General features: G+C 44.6%; 2 protein-coding genes across 2 annotated transcripts; one reads left to right on the forward strand and one right to left on the reverse strand.

The window, feature by feature from the left end:
* Positions 1 to 1,702: 1,702 nt before the first annotated feature.
* Positions 1,703 to 2,653, forward strand: LOC135886042 (olfactory receptor 10C1-like). The gene has a single exon (XM_065413933.1). The coding sequence runs from the start codon at positions 1,703 to 1,705 to the stop codon at positions 2,651 to 2,653; it is 951 nt and encodes a 316-aa protein (XP_065270005.1).
* A 4,186-nt stretch (positions 2,654 to 6,839) lies between these two features.
* LOC135886001 (olfactory receptor 10AG1-like) lies at positions 6,840 to 7,766 on the reverse strand. The gene has a single exon (XM_065413894.1). It carries the CDS (start codon positions 7,764 to 7,766, stop codon positions 6,840 to 6,842), a length of 927 nt encoding a protein of 308 aa, XP_065269966.1.
* Between the last annotated feature and the right edge of the window lie 3,346 nt (positions 7,767 to 11,112).

The following is an 11,112-nucleotide window of genomic DNA, read 5'->3' on the forward strand; positions in this document are numbered from 1 at the left end:
CCATTACTTGCATCTGAAGAAGTGAGGTTCTTACCCACGAAAGCTTATGCTCCCAATACTTCTGTTAGTCTTAAAGGTGCCACAGGACCCTCTGTTGCTTTTTACAGATTCAGACTAACACGGCTACCCCTCTGATACTTGACACCATGCAAGGCACTGCATTTAGCCGTATGGAATGGAAATCTATCAACCTCATGAAGAATACCTGCCTCTGGAGATTTCCATTACTTGCATCTGAAGAAGTGAGGTTCTTACCCACGAAAGCTTATGCTCCCAATACTTCTGTTAGTCTTAAAGGTGCCACAGGACCCTCTGTTGCTTTTTACAGATTCAGACTAACACGGCTACCCCTCTGATACTTGACACCATGCAAGGCACTGCATTTAGCCGTATGGAATGGAAATCTATCAACCTCATGAAGAATACCTGCCTCTGGAGATTTCCATTACTTGCATCTGAAGAAGTGAGGTTCTTACCCACGAAAGCTTATGCTCCCAATACTTCTGTTAGTCTTAAAGGTGCCACAGGACCCTCTGTTGCTTTTTACAGATTCAGACTAACACGGCTACCCCTCTGATACTTGACACCATGCAAGGCACTGCATTTAGCCGTATGGAATGGAAATCTATCAACCTCATGAAGAATACCTGCCTCTGGAGATTTCCATTACTTGCATCTGAAGAAGTGAGGTTCTTACCCACGAAAGCTTATGCTCCCAATACTTCTGTTAGTCTTAAAGGTGCCACAGGACCCTCTGTTGCTTTTTACAGATTCAGACTAACACGGCTACCCCTCTGATACTTGACACCATGCAAGGCACTGCATTTAGCCGTATGGAATGGAAATCTATCAACCTCATGAAGAATACCTGCCTCTGGAGATTTCCATTACTTGCATCTGAAGAAGTGAGGTTCTTACCCACGAAAGCTTATGCTCCCAATACTTCTGTTAGTCTTAAAGGTGCCACAGGACCCTCTGTTGCTTTTTACAGATTCAGACTAACACGGCTACCCCTCTGATACTTGAAACTGGAGGTGTCTGAAAGATGCAGAAAAAATGAATGATTTTTTATGAGATTTTTTCTTTTTAAATCTAAAATGGGATTTATGAGCAAAAAATATTGAAAACTCAAAATTTGGAAAATTGAATCTTTTCTGCTTAGAACAAATCATGGATTAGATTCCCAAGGCCCTCGTGCTGGGTCTTTCCTGGGGAGCCAGGGTGGGCTAGTGGATAAGAATTTAATCAGAGCTTTTCCTTTGACCTTCTGCGAGACCTTAGAAAAATTGCATCTTTTCACTCTTCATCAGCTTGCTCATGTGCAAAATGGGGATAATGGTACGTACTCACCTTTGTCAACTGCTTTGAGATCTACAGATAAAAAAAGAAAAATACTCTTATGATTCAGTGTTAAAATTGTGATGGATTGTGTGAGGACAGAATCTTCTTTGGTTGTTCCAGCTTCCTACTCAGAAATATGAAAGGGGTATTTTTCAGGATGTTAAAAGCTGGAATTGAAGCCAGATATGTATTATGAAACCTCCAGTAAGCTAGCGGGTGTATGGAGTGGGGGCTTGCTGTCCAATCCACCTCTGTCCACTACCATCAATTTATCTTCCTGTAAGAACATTTAACACCTGTAAATTTCTTTGCATTCTTTGCAGTCTCCATGAACTCTGCATGAGTCAAGCAAGTTGAAGAGATGTGGAAGAGCAACCAGACCTGTGTGACAGAGATTGTGTTCCTGGGGTTCTCAGATTTCCAGGCACTGCAAGTCCTGCTCTTTGTGGTGGTGTTCACCTTCTACATGGTGGCCCTGCTGGGTAACTCTCTGATAGTTATTGTCACGGTGACAGATCGGGCCCTTTGCACCCCGATGTATTTCTTCCTCAGGAACTTGTCCTTCTTGGAAATTGGCTACACCTCGGTCGTGATCCCCAAGATGCTGCTGAACCTGCTGTCGGAGACCCAGACCATCTCCTTTGCAGGCTGCGGTGCTCAGATGTGCTTCTTCATTCTCTTCGGCATCACGGAGTGCTGCCTTCTCTCCGTCATGGCGTACGACCGCTATGTGGCCATATGCCACCCCCTGCAATACACCCTGGTTATGAACCAGAGAGTCTGCATTCAGATGGCAGCTGTTTCATGGTCCATTGGTACTTTGGTGGCTTTCGGTCAAAAAGTGTCAATATTTACTCTGCCTTTCTGTGGGTCTAATAGTATCAGCCATTTCTTCTGTGACATTCTCCCTGTGCTCAGACTGGCCACCACGGACACCCGCAAGAATGAAGCTGCCATTGCCATAGTCACGGTGGTCTTTATCTTCATCCCATTTTTGCTCATTCTCTTGTCCTACATCCTCATCCTCTTCACCATCCTGAGGATGCCCTCGGCCGAGGGCCAGCACAAAGCCTTCTCCACCTGCTCCTCACACCTCATTGTGGTTTCTCTCTTCTACGGGACAGTCACATTCACCTACGTGAGGCCCAAGTTGGTCTATTCTCTGGGCAGCGACAGGATGCTCTCTCTGCTCTACACGGTGGTGACACCCATGTTCAACCCCATTGTTTACAGTCTAAGGAACAAGGAGGTGAGGAGTGCACTCAGAAAGTCAATAGTAAGGCAGACTTCATTCCTCATACGGTGTGGGTGAGGAGTGACTCTTATTTGTGGGACATCAGAGGGGAGGTCGTTACTCATTTCCAGTGTTTCCTAAAACTATTGGGAACCTGGTTTTCTCCACTCTTACATGGGCCTCCTCTGTTACTTACCCTGGTGTAAATCAAGAGTAACTCCATTGGTGTTAAATGGACCCAATTCTCCTCTCACTTGCCAGCATGTAAATAAGAAATAACCACACCGGGCTGAATGGCATTGCGCAGGTGTAAAATCTTTGACCCCATACATATGCTTCCCGGACACGGGAACATGTGTATCTTATACGGACTGTTTGATTTAAAAGGCAAGGTGTTTGGCACACCAACTCGGCTCTCCTGTAGCATCTCTCAGCACGGTGGGCTCTGTAAAACAAGGAATAGTGACACTCTGCAGAAAAGTGACTATGCACAAATTAGGGCTCTTGTGCCATATTAGCTGGCTAATGAGAAAAATGAGCAAACCTATAAATAAATGGTCCAGCTCCTCTGTCTGCTTCTGCTTGGGGTGTTTGCTCTTTACGACTGCTGAGCTAACCATTGTGGATTCATGACAGTGTCTGTAAATCCTAGAAATTCCAGGGTGTTTAGCGCAGATGATTAGTTGCTGGAAGTTCATCCCAATCAGTGACCAATCACAAATAAGGAATAGTCAAGGTGAACAATTCATGAACAACTCACTAGCTGAAAACTGTACAAGTAACATTTTCAGATGTGCCAACTGACTTGGGTGCCTAAGTCCTGTTGTCTTCCATTGAGGCTCAGGGGGAAGTCATCATACACAACCCACAAAACCCACCAGTACAGGGAGCTGGGACTACACACAAAACCACGGACAGACACGTCTGTCGCTGGAGCTACAGGAAATCACTTTAGGCTGGTAGCCGGGCTGACTCTTTAGTCTTTCTGAGGCTGCATCCACAAGCGAGACCATGCTCTAATGCCAGCATTTTACAAGCATTCATGGCGTGGGAAGGGAGAATGGAGCTAGCCCTCATGTTCCACTAAGCCTGCAGGTTGGCTGGAGAACCATTAATTTATGTCGGCTCACTGCCGTGACACGGGTTCAAATCCCTCCACTGGTTCTGAGGTAGGTCAGCCAGCTGGAGTAGCAAGTTAGGGAGCCCCTGACATAGGTGCTGGAACTACGGTGATGGGGTTGCTGTAGCACACCCTGGCTTGAGTGGTTTCCTTTATATCCAGGATTTGAAGTTTGGTTCAATGACTCTCAGCACCCCCACTATACAAATTGTTCCACCACCCCTCGCCTTTGATGACGCTCAAACACAGCTAAGTTGGGACAGAAGACTGGCTCAACCAAACACCTCATCAACTGACCCCCATCCAAGTCAAAGGATGTTGAACATACCAGAGATTTCACTTTAGCACAATCCAAGACCAAGATGATATAATTAAAAACAAGACTTATCACAGAACAGAGCCAGAACATCCTATTACAGCTGACCGGAAAAAGGGGGATAGGGGTAGGGTGACCATATGTCTCGATTTTATAGGGACAGTCCTGATGTTTGGGTCTTTTTCTTATATAGGCTCCTATTACCACCAACCCCCATCCCGATTTTTCACACTTGCTGTCTGGTCACCCTAGATGGGGGGAAGAGACGGAGAATGACTTTTAATTGAAAAACTAAAAATCCCCAAATCAATATATATCATTTCAACAAATGAAAACCAAAATTTTCAATGTAGATCCTGAAAAAAATCAATTTACCATTGAGAATTTTACACGTCAAACAAAAAAAGGTATCACCAAAAAAACACATTTTTTTCATGGGAATTTCCATTTAGTTAAAAAGTCACTTTTTGGACAAATAAATGTTTTGGCGACATTTTCTGACCTGCTTTAACCTGAACACAATCCAAGACTCAGGTGGGGTAATTAAAATCAAGAATTGTTAAGAACAGAGAGACACCATCAGATTTTAACCAACTATGCAGTACGTTAAACCAGATTGATGGCCCTCTGGGTGGTTTTGCAATAAAAGAACAGCCTCACATTTCTAGAGAGGCCTTTTTTCCTCACTTCCTGTGATGCATTAGGCTACTTGGTATGTCAGAGAAGAATCTTCCCTTGTTTCCTCTCTATCATTACATTGATCGTCCCGGTTCATGTGAGGTACGTAGGCTGTTATTGTACCAAATACCCCTGTTCCCAAACTGGTGTTCACTCAGGTTTGTTCCCAGATTGATTCAGGACAATAGTAGCTCTGTGGCTAAACAATTTTGATTCCCATGTTCTGGTTCCACAATTTCATCTTGTCGTCACCAATAAGCAAGTATGTGCATGCAAGTGCACACGCGTGCTCACACACACGCACTATTGAGGCCACGCACAAAATGCTACTGAAGTACCCAATCAATTGGCACGCACACCTTTAGTTATTTTTAAAGCTGGTCGAAATTTTGTTAAGCAGTTTTCTGTAAGAAAAAGCTGCTTTGACAAAATTAATTTTTTTTATGGCAACGTGTTAATTTTCACAAAATGTTAGATGGAAATTTTGGAACAATTTGTTTCAATTTTCTTGTTTTGATAACAGCAAAACATTTCATTTCAACCTTTTCCTTATTACCTGGGAAGGTAACTTAGGATTAAATGGACATTTCAGTAATAAAATAATTTTTGTGTTTAGAAATTCCTTTTGGTTGAATAGTCACTGATGCTTTGAAATTTGACTATGATCAAGTTTACCCGGCAAGTTGCTAAGGACGTCCACCAAGGATCATATTGGTACCAAAATTACTGACCCAAAAGGGCAAAAAATTGGAAGCAATTTAACATCTTGTGATAAGACTTTGATTTATCATCCTGCGATTCTAAAGTTCTTGCTATGCTTTAGCATCATGCCATATTTTACATTAATCCATTTTAACTTTGATAGCATGGCTATATAATTGTTTTATCTTTCGCACTTTCTTATTGATCTTTAAGTTCTGCTTTGATTAATTAAACTTATTCCCTTTAAAGAACTCTGGGCTCTGCACTTTAGGGCCTCCCTGTGAAGGAAATCAGTGCTTAACTTTAAACCTATGCTCAAGTCCCATTAAAGTTTGTGTGTGTTCTCAAGTGCCTGAATCAGGGCCTAGCTAAGCAACATCAACATTCAAAATGATGTGAACAATAGTGTATCTATCCTAATGCTCTCAGTAGCTATCCATTGCACAGAGAGTTCCTGACCCCTAGCCATGGTTGCAAAGTGCTTAAATGCTATGGTGATGAGCCTGGTATAAGAATATACATATATGAGACTTGACTAGAATCCCAGGGTTGGAAGGGACCTTACCAGGTCATCTAATCCAATCCCCTATGTTTGGCCCAGATCCCTAAAGGGCCCCCTTAAGGATTGAACTCACAACACTGGATTTAGTAGGCCAATGCTCAAACCACTGAGCTAGATTAGAACAGATGTTTTACAAATCCAGGATTGCATCCCTGGTGTTAAAATCTATCCTTCCAGATTTCTCCAGCCAATGTAACACTAACATACACATTTCCTTCTAGGTAACACTCATTAAAAGTGAGGGGTTAAAAAAATTAACACAGTGCTTCTAATAGTAATAATTTGAATGTAAAATTAATATTTTCTTAACTGTGATACAATAAACTCTGCATTTAAAACTGTTTCACATTGGCTTAGATCTGAGGCTGGATAACATTCCAGACTTTAATGCAGTTGTCCAGAAACTACAGGAAAGGAAGAAGTTACATTATCAAGATACATTCTTTCATTACAAACATGTTTGCTTTATTAAAGCTACAGCGCATTTTAGTATTTACAAGAAATCAGATGTGGAAGAATGTGAGTCCTACATTAAGAAGCTGCTTTGGTTATGAGATTTCCCCTAATATTTTTTTCTGCATTCAAAATATACATGATGAAGTTCAACATGAAAATCAAGCTATATCTTGAGGAATATGAAATGTATCATGTTGAATGTGTTTGAATGAATCTTTTCAGTACGTCAGGATGTCTAGAATGTGTCTTGAGTAATCTGGAATGAATACTAATTAGCAATATGTCTGGTGGATTCTCAAAGTAGTCTAGATTATATCTTCAGAAATCTTGAGCATTTCTTGAGGAACCAGAAACATATCTTGTGGGTTCCGCGTTGTCTTAGGAGGAATCTAGAACGTTATCTGAGGAACACGGTGTGTATTTTATGGAATCATTTTCTCCCTACTAATTTCCTTAGGGCAGCTTTCACTTCCTTGTTCCTCAGACTATATATGAAGGGATTGAACATTGGAGTCACAATGGTGTAGAACAGTGAGAGCAGTTTGTCGGTGTCCACTGACTCCTTTGACTTTGGTTCTAAATACACAATCATGCCAGAGCCATAGAACAGAGTCACCACAATGAGGTGTGAGGAGCAGGTGGAGAAGGCCTTGCGCCTGCCCTGGGCTGACGGGATCTTCAAAATTGTCCTGGCAATTTTAATATAAGAAATAACTATCAAGAAAAAGGGGATGATTAGGAATAGCAGGACTGCCATGAAGATAACCATTTTATTCCTGTAGGTGTCCACGCAGGACAGCTCCAGCAGAGGGGGGACATCACAGAAGAAATGGTTAATTTCATGAGACCCACAGAAGGGCAAAGAAAACACCAAATACGTCTGCCCAAAATGTAGCAGGATGCTGACAAGCCAGGACCCAGCTACCATTGTAGCACAAATCTCCCTGTTCACAATAAGTGTGTAACGCAAGGGGTTACATATGGCCACGTAACGGTCATAGGCCATGGCTGTCAGAAGGAAACACTCTGTGCCAGCTAGTAAAAGGAAAAAATACATCTGGGCAGCACAGCCGGTGAATGAGATGCTTCCATCCTCTGCCAGGCAACTGGCCATCATCTTGGGTAGGGTGACAGAGGAGTAGCAGATCTCCACAAAGGACAAGTTCCCGAGGAAGAAATACATGGGGGTTTGAAGGGCAGAATCCAGCACCGTGACCACGACAATGACACCATTCCCAAGCAGGATCACCATGTAGATGACCAGGAAGACCACGAAGAGCAAACCCTGCAGGTTTGTGAGGTTGGAGAAGCCCAAGAGGATGAAGCCAGGTGTTGTGGTGTGATTTCCACTCGCCATTGGATGGGTGCATTGAATCCTGAGAGATGCTAAAGGCAGAGGACAAGGGCATGTCACCTAGAGTACTGGCACATAACAGTCTCTCACAGACGTGAAATCAGGCATCTCAGCCGTCAGCAATAGAAACCTGCATAGCTACCCATACCCTTATGACTGTGACAGTCGTGTATTCCTTCTCACGTGCGTACGGGAGCATGGCGAAATTGCTGCCCCAGCACGCCCGCTTCTGGCTGGCTGCAGCAACTTCTGCCTCGGTTTTCCCCACTGTCCTTTAGCCTCCAGCCACAAGAGTGTCCCAGCCCTTCATGTTTCACAGTCCTTCACCCAAAGTCCAACAGAAATGTATAGTAACCAGACCTGCAGCCCAGCTGGGTTCAGCTGGCAGCCACCTTGTCACAGCTGTGCCTCTACTGTTCTAGCCGGATCCCCGGCACATTCCTCCATCTGGAGGGGTTCACGCAGGCCACAGATCTTTGGGGCACCTGAGTCCACTCCGGCTGCTAGCTGACCCCTGCAGTGACCTACTCTTCTTTCAGGCTGCTTCCCAGAGAGAGGGAACTCTAGGGTTACCATATTTAAAAAATAAAAAAAGAGGACACTCCACGGGGCCCTGGCCCCGCCCCTTTCCCCACCCCCAGCCCCGCTCCAACTCCGCTCCTTCCCCGCCCCAACTCCGCCCATTCCCCGCCCCTTCCCCAAAGTCCCCGCCCTAACTCCCCCTCCTCCCTCCCAGCCATGCGAAAAGGGCTGCCCAAGCGCTACCGGCTTCACGGTTTGCTGGGCAGCACCCAGACCCTGCGCCCCCGGCCGGCGCTTCCCCAGTGCAGCTGGATCCTGGGAGGGGAAGCGCCCAGCCGGGGGCATAGGGTCTGGAGGCTGCCCGGCAAACCGTGAAGCCGGTAGCGCTCGGGCTTCGGGCAGCCCCCATGCCTCCAGACCCTGCGCCCCCAGCCGGGCACTTCCCCTCCTGGGCTCTGGCTGCTGTGCTCCTCCCCTGACTCTTCGGCTCTGTTTAAGAGCTGAGCTGCCCGAGCGCTACCGGCTTCGGGCAGCCCCCATGCCTCCGGACCCTGTGCCGCCGGAGCAGAGCAGCTGGAGCCCCAGGAGGGGAAGTGCCCGGCCGGCGGCTGGGGTCCAGAGGCAAGGGGGCTGCCCGAAGCCGGTAGCGCTCGGGCAGCTCGGCTCTTAAACAGAGCCGAAGAGTCAGGGGAGGAGCAGAGCAGCCGCGGGAGGGGAAGTGCCCGGCCGGTATTTTCCCGGACATGTTCGGCTTTTTGGCAATTCCCCCCGGACGGGGGTTTGATTACCAAAAAGCTGGACATGTCCGGGAAAAACTGGATGTATGGTAACCCTAGGAACTCTCCATTCCCAAGCTGGGCTCCCCCTGCTTGGCTTGATCTTTAACTAGACCTAGCCCATCCTAGGTGAGAGCAGGCAGATTCATTGGCCCCTCAGACCAATTTTAACCCATTCCCAACATGCGTGGGGTGAGAGCGCCCCATCACAGGCAGTATGATCAGAATTGCTTCACTGCTTGTCAAAGGCCTTGTCCTGTGACAGGTAACACAGGTGCTCTTTGAGCTTCAGTGCCTGAGGCCTGGGATTTCAGAGCAGGAAGAATTTGGGGGGGAAGATTCACCTAAGGCTGGCTGACATTTTTTCAACCAAAACTTGAAAAATGGGATATTGACAAAAAGTCAGTAGAAAAAAGTTTTTATTCTTTAAAAAGGAGAAAAAGTTGGGAGGTAAAACACCTCCCCATGTTTTAAAACTTCCCCACCCCACTGGAAAAGTGTTTGAAAGTTTTAACAAGTAATAAAAGTGCTGCTTTCTCTCCTATTTTAAACCTTTAAAAAGCCTCACCCCCCTTCTTGATACTGAGGGGAGAAAAGGGAAATAAATAAAAACAGGAAAGAAAGTGAGTTTTCCCCATTTTCTTTCATTTTTTTCTTTCACTGGAAAAAAATTTTTTTTTAAACACACAAACAAGTGCTAGAAATTAAAGAGAGGGGCCACTGGCAGCAGAGTCCAGATCAAATTTTGGGTGGTTTCTGGTTTGTTCTGTTATCGGACTAGAATCAGCTTAGCCATGAACTCCAAGCCTGGCACCAGAACCTTCAGCACCTTTATCGCTCCCCTCAGTCCAGGAGTATCTTAGCAGAAGCCCTTCTTTGCCCTGACCTCCCTGCTTCTCTTTACCAGCTCCCTGAGGAATACCCCAGTGTCAACTGCACCCAACTCCTTCTAACACAAGGAGAAGGAACCCACGTAAGGTAATATTGGCTATGAACAGTCTGTAGCCAGGAGTAGTTTATTTGACTGAAAATCCAGCTCTGGTATTCAGACCTGATTCCATAGACACTTATCACCAAGGTATAGTGCTTACTACCATGACCAGGTCCATTCAAAGAGGCCTAAAGGAGACAGGTAGCAGCACCTAGTGAAATTCAATTAGATTTGGGTTCCCAACCCACTTAGAATCCTTTAAAAATCCCAACCCAGCCGTCTGCCACTCACCCCTCTAGCGAGTATCACCTAACTCCAGGAATAGTTCCACAGAACAGATATTCCTACGTGGAGATTAAGGTACTACACTGTGAGAGGGAGAACGGCACATTCTGGCCCTTGATGAATTTAAAGTAGAACCATCTTTATAAAAATTAATTAACTAAAGCTGAAAACGAGAGAGGTTTCAATAAATAAAAATGTAAATGTTATTTAAGAAGCTACAGAGAAGCTGGGACTCTGAAAGCAAAGGGATAGGACGAAAAGCACTGAAGGCAAATCCAAACAATGGGACAAAATTCTGTAGGGAAAAATCAATGGAGGAAAATATTAGAACTTCAAAAAAGTGGAAGTTTTAAATAAAATATACATTTTTCTCAAAAATTTTGTAAAAATGTTTTGCTCAGTTCATAGAAGGGTTGGTATTTTTCGAAAATGTGAAATTTTGACCAAGAAAAAAATTAAAATATAATGTTTGCATTTTTCACTAGTTCCAGGTTTTTGTTTTTAAATTGAATACAGATCTGGGAAAATGAATAATTTGTTTCTCTCATCCCCCTATTGAATCCTGCCATTACTAACAGACATGAGTAATATTATTCACCAGTGTAATCTGACTGACTCCTGAAGTATCAATAACCACGGAATTTTTGTTGTTTTATGAGCACAAGGCAAAATACAATCCATTGAAACGTAATGGGACAGATTCTGCTCTCAGTTATTTTGGTGTAAATCTGAGCTAGCTTCACTGAAAATGAGGCTGTCCAATGGCTAGTGCATCGAATTCAAACCCTCCTCACACATGTACTGTTCCTGGTTTTCTTCTTTTGCCGTCTCTAAA

This window comes from Emys orbicularis, chromosome 12 (assembly GCF_028017835.1).
Source record: "Emys orbicularis isolate rEmyOrb1 chromosome 12, rEmyOrb1.hap1, whole genome shotgun sequence".
In the NCBI taxonomy this organism is placed as follows: domain Eukaryota; kingdom Metazoa; phylum Chordata; order Testudines; family Emydidae; genus Emys; species Emys orbicularis.